Source organism: Passer montanus, unplaced genomic scaffold (genome assembly GCF_014805655.1).
Source record: "Passer montanus isolate IOZ18808 unplaced genomic scaffold, ASM1480565v1 scaffold7, whole genome shotgun sequence".
Classification (NCBI taxonomy): domain Eukaryota; kingdom Metazoa; phylum Chordata; class Aves; order Passeriformes; family Passeridae; genus Passer; species Passer montanus.
In genome coordinates this window covers 1,505,272-1,524,067 of record NW_024372147.1, presented here as the reverse complement: position 1 = coordinate 1,524,067, position 18,796 = coordinate 1,505,272, and the positions used below count along the sequence as shown (strand labels likewise).

Genomic DNA, 18,796 nt, shown 5'->3' with positions numbered 1-18,796 from the left:
GTCCAGTATGCGCAGGTCATTCTGACCTACTTGGAGGATGAAAATAATAATATTTTGCCTTTTTTTTTCCCAAAATACACAAGTGCACGTATTTGAAAAGTTACAGTCTTGTTCTGAAAAACTTTTAATGGTCAAGTAGAGGTACAGCTGACCATAGTTACAAATCTAAATCTCCTGGGAATGCTTTGCAGAGGAAGAACAAAGCAAATATACTTTAAATATAAGGATATATAGAACAGAAATAGCAGGAAGAATATTCTAAGCTTAGTGTTGCATCTGGTGCATTAAAACTATGCTGGTGTTCTTAGTAAATTGTTCCAATATGTAATGCTGCCAACAGTTACTGAATTCTTTCTACTATTTGGTTTCTCGAGATTTTATTTAGTTAATTGTAATATCTGTTAATTGTATATTCTGATTTCATAAAACCAGTAAAAATTGAAAACATGAGTGCTTAGCTTCCAGTTTAGGCTCCTTAACACTAGCAGCCTTGTAGTTTAGAGCTTCTATATAATTGTGATTTCTGTTGTTCTGCTAAACTTTTTCTTTTCTTGAGATTGGAACCCTTTTCCTGAGGGGTATGTCTTAGCATTTGAGAATCACAGAAAACAAAGGAAAAACGGCATGTCTTAAAATAATATATGTTTCTATTTGTATTTAAAATTTTCAGTAGTTTCTCTAGTGACTGCTGCTTTAAGAGATCTTGCTGTTGGTCAGAAAAAAAATTTATGGTATGCTTTAAATCAGTGAATCAATCCCCCATCCCCTTTTGTTTTTTAATAGGGCTGTACCAGGACTTCTAGGTAGCAGAGGACATTTCAAGAAGAAATTTTCTGATCCAGTGGAGCATGGCCAGAGGCACACTGCAACTAAAAGAGAGCTAGCAACAGGTCGTAAGGCCATGGTGAAGCTAGCAAGAATAATGTCTGGCTGGTTTCTGAGACGTACCAAAGCGCTTATCAGTGATCAGTTGCCAAAAAAGGAAGACAGAGTAAGAATGCCTTCACATTTCAAATAGAATGCTAATGAATGTATCTCTTCTTTTTTGTTTTCTTGTTGTATTTTCTCTCTTGCATCATGTCTGTAGTTTGGTTCTCTCTTCATCTTTTTAACTTAAGAAGAATCCGTAGTCTTGGAAAAAGTGCACTTGAAGTAGTGTGCTTTGTTCACATAATTACTATGATTGCACATTGAAATGGAGTAATCAAGCATGAAAATGCTCAGCTAGTCTTCTGACTAGTGATTTACACATCTATTTTATGTATGTTTTTGTCCTTATCTCTGCAAGCTCAAAGCAATGTATTTAAATGTCTTGAAATTCTATGCCGAACTTCTGAATTTGCATCTTGACACTTTGTGTATAGAACAGTATGCTTTTAACTCCCTCCCATCCCAAAAGAGAAGAAAAATCTCAGGCAAACTGATTCTGTGATAGGCCTGTGGTCCTGTTCATCTGATGCAATTGTAAATATTACATGAAGTAATAATACTTTATATTATCTAAATAAAGGTATAGCTAAGAGTTCTGCTAAATCTTTTATTCTGAGTTGACAAATATGTAAGTTTGCATCTGATTTTATTTTCAAAATTTGGTGGTTTTTCTTCATCCTTAGTTTATAATAATGTCATCTAGGCAGTCTTCTGAAGGACAGATTAACACAAATATGAATCAGTTTCCTTTCTGAATCTAGCAGGTTTTACTCTTTTCATTATCTTGTTAATGTGAGTATATGTTCAAGTTACTGCTGTATTATTATAGCTCAGCATGGTGCTGCTGCTATGTGGATAGTGTAGGTTAAGGAATGATCTTGGGATTTCTGTCTCCTGCTGCTTAAGACTAAAGATGTCATGGAGATGCCACCCATGGTCTTTCAGAAGACGGATCAGAGTTTTTGCCATAGCACTTTGTAGATCCTTGCCTTCTCATTGTTTATTCTGTTTGTCCTGCTTATGATAGTGCCCTACAACAGCTAATGCCTAAAAAGGGGAAAGAAAGGGCAAATTAAGCACCTTGCAAAACAGAGAGGAATTTGTAATTAACATTATGCGTTTACTTCTCTCACTTTTCCTCCCTCCTCCTATTCCTTCACAAAAGCAGTGTTTGAAGGTTTTGAGCAAAGTAATGGCAGGTTCTTGTAGAATGATATTAGTATTCTTTGTAGATTTTTGGGGTGGAATAAAATAAGTATGCATACATTTTTGCTACAGTTTCATGCTCTTTTGGTGTCAAGATCCACTTTTTTTTATTTGGTGGTAGAATAATTTCCTGTAACTATTTGAGCAAGTGTAGAATTAATTTCTGTTTTCAGTAATCTGTCATTTGTGTTTTTTGATGCAGTGGTCTTTTGCCTTTCATTGTATGATGCACATGATAGTGTTTGTTGTGTTTTCTCTTTGGCAGATGGTGTTTTGTTCCCTCACTGAATTCCAGAAAGCTGTGTACCAGGCTGTGCTAGAGACAGATGATGTTACCTTAGTGTTGAGAGCAGGAGAGCCCTGTAGCTGCAGCAGTGGAAGGAAGAGGAAGAACTGTTGTTACAAAGTAAGAGCTTGGCACTGTTTGGATTTTAGTGCATAGTCTTCTGAATTTCTCAAAAGACTCTCTGCTGATGAAGAGCTGATTGAAATGTTTGCCTAGTTTAGCTCATCTGTTTGGGATATCCCAGCTGGAAACATGGGGAGCTGCATCACCAGCATGATAAAGTTAAGTACTTTGGGGTTACTGCAAAGCTGCTTTGCATGCCCTGAGCAGGTGATTGTTCCCTATGCAGTAAATTCTGGATCTTTTACTAATAAATGCACCTCTGATTTAGTTGATACTGGCAAGGGTACTGCATTGAGATGTTCAGTATGTGTCAGCCATGCTGCTCCCGGGTGCCTCAGGCGGTTTGTGCAGGAGCTGCGAACGGGAAGCATGCTGAACCTAGCAGGTTGCCTGGGTAGTTGGTTGTGTTCTAACTGCAGTCGTACCTTTCTGTGCTGTTCACTTTGACTTGCTTCATGAGGGGAGAACTGTAACAGCAGCTGCAGAGCACAAGCCGAACTTTATCCATAAGTAACACTTTTGCAGATTTCTTTAATCTTCTCTGGACTTCTTTAAACCTTGATCAGTCTAGTTTTGAATTTGTTTTCCTTACCTCAGTCAGGAGGCTCAGATTAAGCACACCTTTTAAACATTTAGAAGTGTATGTTACATGCTTCTTTCTCCCTTTTATCTCTCTGGCCTGCTCTGATGCTTGTGTAGAGGTTTTTTTTTCAAATGATGTAGCTTCTTCAGTCCTCTGCATCTTTCTTTACAACCAATCCCCTTATTAATTTTGTTTAATATTCCATGGATACTAGCCCTCTTTGCAGGCTTTTGTTTCTAGTGATGTTTTGTAAAAAAAAAAAGAAATGCTGGTGGACTTGATTCACAGAAGGGCAGTAGGCAGGCCTGCAGATAGTTGAGTGCTCTTATGAGCTCTTTTATTCCAAAGTTAACTGTGAAACTTGTGTAACTTGAGAAGGCAAAGGAAAACAAATATTGATCAAGCCAGCCAGCTATAACTAGGAAGATAGCTGATGCTGTTGCACAGTTGGTGTTGCACTGTAGAGTGTCTGAAGCTTGAATTATGCTATTTGAGATGTTTGTAAAGCTTTATAGGCTTTTGCTGGAGAGAAAAGTAAAGTTAACATTTGAAAGGTAAGAAGTCATTCAAACTGCTCTTGCTTGATTTAATTGTTTATAAAGTTACCATCTTCTTGTTTACTGAAGAATTCTTGGTTATCTCCATGGGTTGTCTTTAGAAGTTACTGTCTGAAATGTTTAGCAAGTAATGAGCAGAGCTGTAGGGTTTTTTTTCTTGTTGACAAGGTGTTTCTATTAATAGGGTGACAAAGATGAAGGAAAAACAAAACTTGATTCATTTTTATCAGAAATACAGTATTCATCTCTTCAAAATCAGTTATAGTATTAAGAATTGTTAATGCATTAAACCTCATAAGAATAGTATTTATTTGAGATTATTACTTACTTTCAATAGTATTTATTTGCATAAACTGGGTTTTTTTTGTAGGTAAATGCACATGGTGAAACAATTAAGTCATTGCGCTTCAGTTACCTAATGATCCTACAAAAGGTTGCAAATCATGCTGCACTGCTGCAGACAGACAACACTAGCAAGCTGCAGGTTAGTTTCAGAAGTATCTAGAAAATGGACTTTTGGAAAATGTATAGGATGAAAACTCTTGAATGAAAATTGCTGCTGGTCTCCTTATGAGTCTTAACTAACTGCAATTAAGATATTTTGTAAAATTCCTTTTCCATTCAGTCATATAGAATGCATACCTTATAAATATGTTATACAAAACAACATGTTCATTTAGTTGATTCATATCTGAAAGTAAGGGTTATAAAACATCAAAGAGGTTAGGAGAGTAATTTTTAATAATTTCTAAGTGCTATTTTTGTTACATTTATGAAGAGTAATGTCTTTGTGCAAATAAATAATAGATAATTGGAATGGTTTTTTTCTCTAGTACTTTATGTTAAGAGCTGAGTTTCTTTAAATAATGAGAAACATGTTTTAGAAGAAATTGCTCAATGAAAGATCAGTATCAGCTTATCTTGTTACTATGGCAAGCAGCAGACCCACAAATGGCAGTTTCAGTAATGCTTGTTTGTGAGCCTTAAGATCCAGGAATGAGGAAAGGGATTTAGGGACATTGCAACTTTTTCTTAGAATCTATCAAGGAAGAGAAATCACAATGTCCTACTTAATTTTGCGAGCTTGTTCCATTAAAGCAGTTTTGCTTTTTCATATATGTTACTTTTAGTGTCCAGCACATTACACACAGCATATACCCAGATGTTTTTAGTGGGCTTTTTTATGTATTGCATGTGTAGTTTTTGTTGTAATAACATCTGATATTTAAATAACCTCTGAAATAACAGAATACAATTATTTTGTGACTTACAGTCTTCTGTGTCCTGCATAATTATTAATTTTACCAACGTCTGCTAAAGAAACTAATACTTTGTAGTGTTTCTTACCTTGAGTATTGAAGGTCCTTATGTGTGCTATTTGTAGGTGAGAGGTGTGATCTTTTCTTTCTCTCTGGAGCAAAGTGGACTTAAAGTGTAAGGTCGTGTTTTAAGTTTGGAGCTAAATTTACCAATGGAGCTTTATGTGGCTTTTGAACACCTTAAGTCCATTTCCTGTACAGTTTTTGTTGTGGAACAATATGTAATTCCCGTACTAGCCTGTTACCCAAGAGAGTCAAGAGAAATGTTGGTGCACAACCCGTGCGTAATGCAAACGTCAAGGCAAGAGAATTTTTTGAAACTGATGATTCTGGTCAGGAGGAGAAATTCTGATTACGATCCATGATTTCAGATTAAGAATCTCTTTTGTTTTTAAATGAAGCAAAGCAAAACACACAGGATATGTTTTATCCAGCAGTTTTGTAGTGAACTAAATTAAAAACCACATAACTCTGCTTGAGATACTTCGGCAGATCATGTTTCAATCTGTTTAACTCCTTGCATGCCTTAATATAGATCTGATTTTTAACACCTGTTCAATCTTTCTGCTTTTCTTCCAGGAAGCACATATCAAACGAGTTTGCAGCCAGGTATTTTCCAGTTTTCCAGATTTTGTGCAGTTAAGCAAAGATGCAGCCTTTGAAACTATTTCAGATCCAAAATACAGTGGAAAAATGAAGGTAAACCCCTTCCTTAGAAGAAAAATAATTTTTATTTATAGTAATAGAATTGGCCTAGAATTGGCCTGTATTATATGGATATAAGAAAATATACACATAATAGTTTGGGTGTTTTAATTATTCTGTTTATTGTTCATCATACAGCAGCAGGAATCTCCTGTCATGGATCAGTATTTATCTGGGCAAAGACTGGATAAGAATGATGCTAAAATTTTCTGATATTTTAGCTTCAGCTGTTTGATAGTGGGCATGGAAATGACCCTTATAGTCAACAGAACTATTGTTTCACGAAACCATGGATTCTGGTGGCAGTCAGAAATATTTGGCGAAGAAAAGGAAGCAAAACAAAATCATTATGGGCTTAATGGTTTGTGCACAGCTTCAATTTTGTGTGTAGTTCCAATCTCTCCTCTCAAAAAGCAGATGTTAGACTTTGAAAATGTTCAGAGGACAGTTCAGAGAAGGGCCACAAGCATGATTAGTAACTGTATCAGAAGCAGCCAGCTAGGCTGGGACCTTCCAGACTGTAAAGAATGTCTTAGCATAAATGTGAGTGGGACCTACACAATCATGAATAGCATGGAGCTGGTGAAAATGTACTGAGTGCTTACTGATTTCTTGAACCCTTAGGACATTAGATGAAAATAATAGTAGTCGTGCTGAAGATGACCAAAATAAATGTGTCTAGAATGAATCTGCGAACCCCTCGTGTCGGAAACGTTTCTCTGGTTTCAGAGAGGAACTAAAGATGATTAGATGACCTATAGTGTAGATTATTATGATGTTGTTTAATGTAAATGGAAAGTATGTCTAATATAACTAATTAAAAAGAAAACCATACTAGTTCTAGTAGTACTCTGGAGCTGAGAGAAGCTGGGAGGGTTAGAAGCTGTGCAGAATTTTGGCTCTCCGTAAACCTGGATATGAACATTTTCTTCTTGGGACTGGTGGCAGTGGGAGGACTGTGTTGCTATAGCAGGAATGGCTGTTATGCAAGCAATATCTTCCTTTATTGTTAATACATATGTATGAAATGCCTACATACTAACTTTGTTGTATACAATTGATTATTTTGAGAAGGTGAATTTAGCTCTTAAACTAATACATAGCTTTAACAACTAAATCCATCATCTTCAGGAGTTGAAGAATTTCTTAAGAAGCAGTTCTGTTACTGATTATTTACCATGACATTATTCACGTTACTATTTTACATTTTTGTTATTATTTTATTATATTTATTTTTTTCCCATTGCATTATCCTGGAAAAGCTTGCAGCCCATGGCTTGGACTTGTACACCCTTTGCCAGATTAAAAACTGACTGGGTAGCTGAACCCAGAGAATGGTGATGGGTGGTGTCACATCCAGTTGACATCCAGTCACCAGTGGTGTCTCCTAGGGTTCAGTTTTGAGGCCAGTCCTGTTCAACATCTTTACTGATGATCTGGATGAGGGGATCAAGTGCACCCTCACTAGGTTTGTAAACTCAAGATGGGTGTGATTGTTGGTCTGCTGGAGGTTAAGAGGGCTCTGCAGAAGAATCAGTAGGCTGAGACCAATGGTATGAGTTTCATCAAGAGGCAATGCCAGGTCCCGCATTTGGCCACAACAGCCCCCTGCAATACCACAGGCAGAGTGGCTGGAAAGCTGCCAGGTGAGAAAGGACCTGGAGGTGCTGGTCAGCAGCGGCTGGACATGAGCCAGCATTTTGCCCCGGTTGCCAGGAAGGCCAGTGGCTTGTATCAGATTTTGTGTCCAGCAGGATCAGGGAGGTGATTCTTCTTCTGTGTTTGGCATTAGTGAGGCCACATCTTGAGCACTGTATTCAGTTCTGGGCCCCTCTGGGCAAGAAGGACACTGAGATGCTGCTGGAGCATGTTCAGAGAAGGATGAAGGACCTGGTGAAGGGTCTGGAGTGTCAGGCTTATGAGAAACAGCTGAGAGAGCTGAGATGTGTTTAGCCTGGAAAAAAGGTCTCCCCTGAGCCTCCTTATTACTCTGTACAACTATCTGAAATGAGGTTGTGGTGAAATGCGGTCCTGACTCTGGCCAGAGTTAATTTTGTGCAGTAGCTGTGAGGGGATGGTGCCTGAAGTGGTGCAGGTGTGGCCAAAGGGTTATTCTGTACAGCCCAGAAAGCCAGAGGTGTCCTGGAATGCATCAAAGGCGGTGTGGCCGGCAGAGCAAGGGAGGTGATTTTCCTCTTCTGCTCCACTCATGCAGTGTACTGTATTCAACTTTCTCAGTACAAAAGTATATGGATATGTTGGAACAAGTCCAGAGGGGCCATGAAGATTATTAGATGGGTGGAACACTTCTTCTCTGAGGAAAGGCTGAGGGAATTGAAGTTACTGAGTCTGGAGAAGAGGAGGCTCTTGAGGAATCTTATTGCCACCTTTCACTGATGAAGAAAATCTGGAGGGGGACTTTTTACAGTGATAGGACAAGGGATAACAGCTTCAAAATGAGGGAGAGTAAGTTTAGTTTGGATACTAGAAAGAAATTCTTCACTGTGAGGGTAGGAAGGCACTGGAGCAGGTTGCCTGTAGAAGCTATGTATGCACTGCCCCTGGAAGTATTCAAGGTCAGCTAGGAAGGGACTTGGAATCTAGTAGGTGGCATGCCTGCCCATGGTGGCATGGTTTGAAATGAAATTATCTTTTACCCAAACTGTTGTATGATTTGATGATCTTTGTGCCTGGAAGGAAGATAATGGGTTGTGTAGCTATCATTGAAAACAAGCTGGGTTTTGGGTCTGTTAATTTTAACTTCATGGTGCCAAAAACTGGTTCATACCTTTTTGGTGTAGTGAGTTGCCTTTTTTTTAAATAAATTATAGAATGAAAGCTATTTGTGATGATTTTATATTTTATACTGTGAAAGCAAAGTCATTCAGGAATTATATAATTTAGAAAGTTGTTGTACCATAAGAAAGTAATCACAGAGGAGTCTACTGGTACTAGAGCTTGGAAATGGCTTTATAAATTTTTAACATGTTTATTTGGAAATAACTGAGACAAATGGTAGTAAAATGTTTTTAATAACATTGTTGCACTGTAGTAGTTTGTATTTCCTAAATAAATAAATTCATAATTCATTTAATAAATAAATTCTAGAAACTAAGTGGCATTCTTTTGTAACTTTAATCTGGTAGTGTAGACTGAATAAGCATTACTTTATCTTTTAACTTAAAATCCACTAGAGACTACACAGAAATTTTGGTACAGGTGATTATTCTTTTATAGATCAGCATAGTTGCAAGGGAATAGTTTGTGGCATTTTTTAAAAAGTTATTCAGGGAAGGGGGAAAGGCTGTGATTTTTTTAAAAATAAAGTTTATTAGCTAAGCAGCTGTGTTTTGCAGAATTGAAAAGGTTCCATCTGCTCAGCCTATCTGTTCTCCAACCAAACAGAGATAAAACACACAGGGAAACATTATGTTTCCCTGTTACGGGATATGAATTACTTCCACCAGTAAAACTAGATTTGCTTGTACGCAAAGGTTAGAGAGTGGCCTATATGTAGTGTTTGTGTGCTACCTGTTGTTGTGAGTCATCTCTCTGTATTTTGCAAGCTGTAGCATTAACATGTCACCCCAAGTTTTCTGTTCTGAATTTTGGATTACAAGAGCCTGGAAAAAATAAGCCCTACAGTCCAAATGTACAACATGTATAATCATTGATGGTGTACCTCATACGGTATAACAAGAACACTAATATATCTGTTACAGTGGGAGGTGGGTAATATGCAGTGATTAAAAGCTTCAGCTTTTTTTTGGTGAAATTATCCCCTCCTTTTCTCTTGTACTGCAGAAGGTACGGTTTGCAAGCTTTGCTGACATGTTTTGTTACAAGGTAAATTTCATGCTTAGATTTTTAAGTAGAAGTAGTTCAGTATAAGAGAACTGAGTGAAAGGAGTGTCCTGCTTTGTTTGGAAACCACTGTTTTTCTGTCATGATGTTGTAAAATATTGGGGACCTGCAAAGTTTAATGACAAATAGTTCATTGCTTTTGGAATGCAATGATTTCAGACTGTCCATGCAGAAGTATAGGGGACTGTTTGGAAAAGAAGATGAGGGAGGATAGCTTTGCAATCCTGCAGACTACCTTGTTTGATTATTGCTACAGTTTTATTAAAATTGTGTCTCAGAGAGACTCTATAAGGTACACTCTTTCTAGGTCCAAAGGGTTATTAAATGTCTGGGCAGTTGAAATACTTTTTGGAAATTTTTTTTAACTGCATACATTTCCACAGAGAGAAATGCCATTTGTGGCATTTGGAATACTGTTCTTAATACAAATCTCTTAGGAATAATTGTTGTATTGATTATTTTTGCTTGGGATATCATCATTCAGTAGGAAAATGGAAGTCTACTGGAGCACTTGGCAAGAAATGGTAACCTCTACCATTAAAATAACACTGACCCAAGCAGGGCTGGCTTTGAAGGCTTAAAAAATACTGTAGGCTAGCTTGAACATCACTATAGAAAAAAGTTCTCAAGAGCAAGAGGTAAAATCATCACATACAGCTAACTCACGATGTGTAGCAATGGGGAGATGTATGTTTAAATCCATGTGGACTCATGCAAAGAACAGGTGACTTCTGCTTGAGTATGGTAAAGTATGTTTTGGGCTAAAAACATACAGGATAACATTCTGCTGATCACGTGTAGAATTCACTTCTCTTTGATGCAAAAACTTCCATTACTTTTCCCTGTTAGAGTTGTTTTGTACTCCAGAATACTTAAATTCCCAATGGGGATGAAATTGATCCATTTCATTTAAGCGAATTGCGTGGATTTATTTTTGTATTCTCCTATAGGAAATTCACTATTTGACCTCTACTTTAATAATAGCAACAATAACACAGAAGCCAATTCCTTCTCGTTTAAAAGAATGTAACTTCTGTTTCTTTTCTTAATGTGGCTAAATAAAATGCAAATGTGAGTAGTATAGCTCCTGCTAAAGGGCCTGTTGTGTATTTTTTCCCCCAGTAAAATAAATCCTAGTTTATATGTTCATGTACAATGAAATGAGACCAAAAAAATCTGTCATTTATACCTTATTTTCACTTGTAACAAGCTGGCTAACATTTACTAAGGAGCTCATAATTGACCTTTTTTATGCTCTAGACATTGTCCAGAATTGTAACATTAATACAAACATTCATCATTATTTGATTGTCAAAGATCTGTTGGCCTTGTGGTGAAAAAATTCTTAATAGTTTATCTACTTATCAGTGAACAAATACAATTTCAAAAATATTTATTGCCCAGTAGAAAAAAGCTACAGCCATGGTACAGAAAATTCCTCATTTCCCATTGTGTATGGCTTCAGCACAGTGCTCTGGAGCTGCCATTGCCAGATGTGGACATGGTTCTTTTGAAAATAACAGTATCAGTATTATACACAAGGCTCTGGGTTATTTGCTTCCCCACCAGAAGAACGTTGTGTGTGGGCGGATTATTGGCATTTCAAGGTCTGTGCAGAGTCTGGGAAGCTGGATTCTACTGTAAACAGAGCAACAGATGAGAGTGGGAACGGGGAGGGGCATACATCTCACTGATTATTTTAAGAAGACAAGTTCCAAGAAGCTGTGAACTCAGATGCAAGACAGAAAGTTTAAACAGACCTTGGAATTTTCAGGATAAATGTGTGCATTTTTTAAATGAAAAAACTTGGAATCTGAGCTAGTGTGTGACATAAGTAACTTTTTGTTGCAGTGACTTCTGAATCTACCTCTTAGTGGTCTGATGACCTTTTCACAGTAGGATTTCTATGTAGATCATTGAAAAATGCAAAGTTCCAGCATCTCCATTGCCCTTGGCCCATTTATTATGTTAGTAATTATTTTGTTCTGGCTCTGCTTGGCTTTGCAAATAAGTCAATTTCAGTGTAGCCTGTTTGAAGATTGAAAATGTGAGTTAAGTGTGTGTAAGATGAGCTGATAAAAATTTAGATTAAAAATTTACATTTTAGATAAAAATGTATTGATTTTTCTGCTGTGCTTTTTTTACAGGTCCTTCAACAGCTTTTAAATCACTTCCAAAAAAATAAGGATAAAGTTCTTCTTTTCTCCTTTTCCACAAAGGTGAGCTCCATGTGATTTTTATCAATTAACTGCAGCAGTAAGTTCTGAAGCATGAATCTGAAAGTTGACACCTTGTCAATCACATTTCGCTATTGCTTCTGCTGTTAGGAGTAATTATGAGAACAGTGTGCCATACTCCACAAGCATATTGAAACCTTATGTTACCTCATGATAAAAATGGTCACAGCAAAACAAGTGTAGCACTCTTCTGCTGTCCCTAGAGCTTTTTGAAATAGTTGTATTACTTCAGGTGCCGATAGCTAAGTTCAGCTGGTATGTCTTTCTTGGGTTAGAGCACTGTCATAGCTCAGTATGACTGCCGTACCATAAAACTTTTGTGTTATCACTGAAAGTTAAGTTTCCTCATTCTGCTGACTTTTCATCATCAGCAGCAATGAAACTTCAGTTCTTGCTACACTAGTTGATTTGAAGTTAAAACTCTCTAATTGGAGCAAGACTTACCTGTACATTTTAGTTTTAAGGTACTTGCTCCTTGGTTTCCTTATTATTAGGGAGCAATGTGTTTCCTGAAATAACGCTCTATATTGTATTGGGGCTTTTATTTAAATATTTGTAATGATAACACTAAAAAGTATTTTTAAAAATAGTAATTTGAATGGTAGTTCAGGAGTCTTAAATACCTCTTTTTTTTTATCTTTTTTTTCTTTTTTTTTTTTTTTACTTGAAGGAAGAATCCAAGTTTAACATTCAGATGCAGTAGCAGAGTACTCATGTGTCTTAGGTTGTGTTTTATGGTGTCTAGTACCAGACTGACTGCTGGTTACTGCAGTGTATTTCACTCCTGAACTCTGTGCACTCTGTGCTGGCTGTAATGCTCATTTACTGTATTTCAAGTAATTGCAGCTTGCTAAGATGGGAGGTAGCTGCTTAAATGGATTGCCTGCTGATTGGGTTGGATTGAGTGATAGTAGCGATGAAACAGGCAGCCAGGGTGGGCTCATGGAATCAGAACACAGCACACAATATTAATCACCATGAGTGCTGTAGAATCACAACTAAAGAGAGTCACAAATGTTGATACCAAAGTGGCATCAAATATAAAATATTTTTAGTACACCAAAGTGATGTACTAAAAATATTTGATAAACATGGTCCCTGTGATAATGTTTAATTTAAAAGATACTATTAAGTACTTAACTTTTATTTTCCTTTTTTCTTCATTTTTCCACTTAGTTGCTAGATGTGCTAGAACAGTACTGCATGGCATCTGGGCTAGATTACCGAAGACTTGATGGAAATACAAAATCAGAAGATAGGATCAGAATTGTAAGAGAGTTCAACAGCCTTCAGGAAATTAACTTGTGTCTTGTATCTACAATGTAAGAAAATTTTACTTGTAGTTTGCTTCAATATGTCTCTCTAGTGTTAGCAAATCAGTTACTCTGCATTTTTCTTGCTGATCTTGTGAGGCATTACTTTTTGAGAAGGTGAGAGTAAGTATAGACTTACTGCTTTGGTCTGATGCTTCTTAAAATATATAGACACCTTTTCCCTCCCCCCTTCCTGCTTCATGAGGATTTCTAAGATCAGAAAGAAGTGGGTGTTCTGGATCCAAGTTTAAAGTTGTAGGATTGAAGAAGCAGTTTTAAACACTACTGTTAAAAAAATTATGATTATGTCATTATCTACAAAAGGCTTTTCATTTTATTGTAGACAGACTAATTTTTTTGTTTTACACTAGTAGAACTAACTAGCAAATGAGTGTGAACATGAAGTGCCATATTGAACTGAAAAATTCTCTCACTATTACTGCAATTTATTAATCACATTAATTAGCTAGCATGTCTATTTAAAATATTTCAACAAGATCTTTTATTGTCTTTTTAAAATGCACTTACCTATCAGATTTGCTTATCAATTTATGATGGATAGCAGATTGTTTTGAAATAGATTATTATGTTCAACTAAAATTATTGTTACTACAGTGACTGTTTATTTGCTTTATTCAGGTTACTTCCTTTCTTCATCTTGGATGAAATTTTTTACTGGGGAAGGGCAGAAAAGGAGCAAAGAGAAGCTTTTCTCCTTTTGCCTCCTACCCAGAGGGGACAACTCAGTGAAACTTAATGAAATATGAGTATATGCTCGCTGTGGTTTTTACTGGAAGGAGATATGTTGGAGTTAGGAGGATCCAAGCTATCTCTGTATAACTAGAGCAGACGTCATCTTAAAGGCTGTTGCAAGTGAATGTCAGAGCAGTCTTCAAATACTCTGGTGCTTTTGTATAGGGTTGTGAAGAGATTCGTGATACTAGTCATTGAAGAGATTTGTGACGCTGGTCATGTACATTGGCTTGTAATCTCTGTCAGCTGTGAAATATGCCATCGTCTTCTTCCCCTTGTCACTGAAGACAGAGGGAAATTTCAGAATCTGTAGCATTATGAAGGACTAATTTTTGCTTCAGTCAGTACTGTAATCATGGACATGTAAGTTCTCTTTCATTAATTTAAATCAAAATAAAAATGAAGTTTAACTAAACAGAGATGGACTTTCTTGTCTCTGTTTTGAGAGCTTGCATGTAGAGACTAGTGAGCCTTCTCCTGCTGATGGTGCTGGAGAATGGGCTTGATTCTGTTGTTTGTAGTTTTACTTATCTTATGAAACAACTGAAAGGAACAAACCATAATGGAATTACAGTCAGTATAAGATTGTGTTGTAAGCAAAACAGAGGGTGCAGTGGTTTGCCTGGTTTATTATAGATAACAGGAAGTGATCTTTTTTCTTGCTTGATGCACAGTAATGGAAGCATCTTTACATTTGTAATCCTTTGGAAGTACTGTAATCATGGACATGTAAGTTCTCTTTCATTAATTTAAATCAAAATAAAAATGAAGTTTAACTAAACAGAGATGGACTTTCTTGTCTCTGTTTTGAGAGCTTGCATGTAGAGACTAGTGAGCCTTCTCCTGCTGATGGTGCTGGAGAAAAGGCTTGATTCTGTTGTTTGTAGTTTTACTTATCTTATGAAACAACTGAAAGGAACAAACCATAATGGAATTACAGTCAGTATAAGATTGTGTTGTAAGCAAAACAGAAGGTGCAGTGGTTTGCCTAGTTTATTACAGATAACAGAAAGTGATCTTTTTTCTTGCTTGATGCACAGTAATGGAAGCATCTTTACATTGGTAATCCTTTGGAAATTAAAAAGCGATTTATCCTATTTCTGCCGTACAAGAGATTGATCTTTTCTCTCACTCAGATTTCAGGCAGATATAAAATAATAATGGGCTTTAGAGTATATTCTGTATTTTTCATTGCAGAGTACATTGACAGAATTGGTTCATACTCTTCTGTCTGTACTTTCTTGCAAAGTTTCTGACTGCTCTGCTCTGTGTTGTGAAGGTCTCATTGATCAGAGAACCGAATGTTGATTTTCACTGAAAATACTTGCATGATCTTTTGGATGCGTAAGTGCATTCTGCAAAGGATGAATTGATTTATCCTATTTCTGCCGTACAAGAGATTGATCTTTTCTCTCACTCAGATTTCAGGCAGATATAAAATAATAATGGGCTTTAGAGTATATTCTGTATTTTTCATTGCAGAGTACATTGACAGAATTGGTTCATACTCTTCTGTCTGTACTTTCTTGCAAAGTTTCTGACTGCTCTGCTCTGTGTTGTGAAGGTCTCATTGATCAGAGAACCGAATGTTGATTTTCACTGAAAATACTTGCATGTTTGTAATCCTTTGGAAATTTATCCTATTTCTGCCGTACAAGAGATTGATCTTTTCTCTCACTCAGATTTCAGGCAGATATAAAATAATAATGGGCTTTAGAGCATATTCTGTATTTTTCATTGACAGAATTGGTTCATACTCTTCTGTCTGTACTTTCTTGCAAAGTTTCTGACTGCTCTGCTCTGTGTTGTGAAGGTCTCATTGCACAGAGAACCAAATGTTGATTTTCACTGAAAGTACTTGCATGATCTTTTGGATGTGTAAGTGCATTCTGCAAAGGATGAATTCTCTGCATAGTAATCTTGAGACTGCAATTATGTTCACTGCCACAATTAATATGCAACTTGCAAAACATAAAACACTAATTGGAGAATTACAGTGCAGTACTGATGATAACTTTCACTATTAAATTTGCAGTGTTTGTATTTAATATTCCTATTTTTTTCAAAATGCTGTTTCTGCCAAAGATCACATTTAGATTTGAAAATCCTGGTTTTAACTGATCAGTGAAATTTTTTGAGAAATGGGACCTTAAAAAGGAAAATAATTTAAAAAAAATAGTTTGTCTAACTGTAGATTTGACCTCAAGCCTTGAGGTTAATATTGGTACCAAGCACAGTCACATGGCTATCCCTAATGCTTTTATTGACAGCTGTGACTAATACAGCTTTATGGGTAAATATATTTTATAGGTGTTGAGAGAAAGTGTAATTGATTTCTTCAGAGCTTGTACATTTCATCAAACCATTAGATCATGAATTTCAGGTTGAGCACTAGGGAAAAATAGGTATATACCTGTTGGAACTTCTAAGTCTCGTGAAGTAATACCTGTTTGAGAATACTTCAGTCTTGCACTGGTGTTGCTGGGAAAATATGTTATTATTTAGAAAAAGAGAAGAGAATTTTTAGACATGCTTAGTAACAATAAAATAAGTGCTAGAGTTGCTGTAACTTGATAGTAAATGTAAAAGCTTTCAGTTCCAGTGGTGCTGGAAAGAGGTGGTGCCAAAAGAAGAGAAACTGTATATGTACAATACCGAAGTCAGTACAGTTCTGTTCTGTCCTAGTTTGCTGGAATAAATAAAAGCAGCAAGTATGCCTGCCTTTAAATCACTGTTTCTGGATTTTTTGTGCTACTCTTTCTCTAGGTTAGTTCTGTCAAAATTGTTAATGAAAATCCATTTCTGCTTCTCAGCTTTCTTTTTATTTAAAGAGAAGTGTCTAGAGAATTTTGTAGGTAGTTTTTATCATGTAAGGTTACATGTCCACTTCCATTCTACCTGCAGCATTCTCTACTACTGTCCATTACCAGACTGCTGTTAGTTACTTTTTACTTTTACAGGGCTTCATTTAGCTTTAATTCTTTCACAGCAATGTTTTGAACAACTTTTACAGTGCGTATGATAGCATCCAAAGAACTTTCAGCCACAAATATCCCTCTGAAACAAAGAGCACAGAAACTATGGAAAACCTATCTTGATAAACAGAATTACATAATCAAAACTTTCATAGAACCTTTCATAATGTAGTATTGTTCTGCACCTTTTGAGCTACTAAGTTGTTCAGTTTTAAGTAAGATGATCTGTAAACTGTCCTTTTTAACAAAACTCTTTATTTAAGCCATATCATACTAATTTTCATTAGTATGCAATATCACTAAATTGCGATAGTGACTAACTGCTAGTTAAAATGAAAGGTAAAATGGAGTACATAACTCACAACACACAAACTTCGCATTTGTTCTATATATGAAAGATATAGGAACCATTCTTTTCTGTTTTGGACTAACTGAATTTTTCGGGCATACCTAAAAACACTGAAAGGTAAAATCAGTATAAAGCTAGATATCCTGTTCTGTTAATTTTTATAGACAGTTGGTTTTACATCTTGACTTATGTTTCAGTCCAACTGCAGGGCTGGTTTGGAAACAGGAGAGGCTGAACTCTTGCTAAAAAGTTTTTTTCATTAAAAAGAAACACACTAAATTTGAAAAATACCCTAATGTATTCTGAAAGAAAAACCCAACCCAAATATTGTTATTCAGTAGTTCACAGTTTGAGAATGCAAGTTCTCTGGAAACATCCATTAATATTGGCAAGTTTCTATATCCCCTCCCTTTCCACATATAACTAACCCAAAGCTACACCATATTTAAAGTGAAAGGCCACAGCTGCATTTACATTGATATGGATTCCATGAAAACCAAAAAGTGGTGGGGCTCCATAAGTTTTTGGTTTCTGACTCCATTCACTCTTACACTTGAAAACTTTACCTTTCTCATATTTCTTATCTGCTTCAGCAAGCAAAATTTAAAGTAATCTGTTACACCAGGTGCTTGATAAGTTAAATGGGATTGGCTTTTTTAATTTTGCAGTACCTCTTTCAGAAAAATAGCACACTTGGAATTAGTGATGCCTATGCTAATGTGAATAATTGTTTTAATGGTTTATTTAATAATAGTATTTAGCTTGTACTTGTCTGAGAACTTGTATCTTTTGTATGATAGTTGGTTGAGCCAGTCAAAAAAAACTTTCAATATTTGCTTTCCTCACTTTTGCTCCTATCAAATCATTCATCTATGCACATGCTAAACTCTGAGTAACTGAGCGGTTTTGCAGGGTTCAGTAGTTAGCTGTATCAGCTTAGATGTGTGCTCAATTTCTTCTCTGGCTTGCAGGTTTTACCTGAAAACACTCTACAGCTGCTGAGTGTTGTAAGATGATGCAGGTGGTACCCCTGTGACTCCTAACCCACAGAGCAGACAAATTTCTGACTGTGACATTTTTCCTTTTAATGGCTGGTACAAATGTTGCTCATATGCAGCTGTGTGGCCAACTGTGTTTTTAACAGCTGAATAAATTACTGTACAAATACATAATGTTAACTGGCATAAAACTGGTTATGAATTTCATTATAGTATTTGGTGGTGTTGCCCTGTGCAGGATTTAATGGGAAATTAATGACAGTGGTTATGGTTATTTGAGTACTTGGTCATTGTTAGTACAACAGTAACACAAAGCTGTCCTGCACTGTTTCAGTATCCTGCGTGTGTTCTTTTTTTTTTTAAGTTGGGGAAGGGTAGGCAAGTATGGACCTAATACAGAGCAATCTAGTTGCAGTTCTTTTCTTACTATCATATAGTTTTGGTTTTTCTTTTTTATGTTTTCAGGGCTGGTGGACTGGGTCTTAATTTTGTTGGTGCCAATGTTGTTATACTGTTTGATCCTACATGGAATCCAGCAAATGATCTTCAAGCAATTGACAGGTACACTCTCAAAATACATAACTTGATCCATGTTGCA

General features: G+C 36.3%; 1 protein-coding gene across 7 annotated transcripts in view; it reads left to right on the top strand.

Moving 5' to 3' along the window:
• Positions 1-18,796, top strand: part of ERCC6L2 (ERCC excision repair 6 like 2) — a 53,540-nt gene that overhangs the window by 11,555 nt on the left and 23,189 nt on the right. For 6 of the 7 annotated variants that reach the window (XR_005629890.1, XR_005629891.1, XR_005629892.1 and 3 more), the window contains exons 6-12: positions 784-991; positions 2,402-2,542; positions 4,056-4,169; positions 5,584-5,703; positions 11,721-11,792; positions 12,987-13,132; positions 18,664-18,759. Coding sequence is in view for 4 of the 7 variants with exons in the window: in XM_039729735.1 (XP_039585669.1) it covers positions 784-991; positions 2,402-2,542; positions 4,056-4,169; positions 5,584-5,703; positions 11,721-11,792; positions 12,987-13,132; positions 18,664-18,759 (897 nt within the window). In the remaining 3 variants the exon portion in view is untranslated. Of the gene's footprint in view, positions 1-783; positions 992-2,401; positions 2,543-4,055; positions 4,170-5,583; positions 5,704-11,720; positions 11,793-12,986; positions 13,133-13,762; positions 14,478-18,663; positions 18,760-18,796 lie in introns of those variants that run through there. The other variant, XM_039729738.1, reaches the window with a different exon arrangement.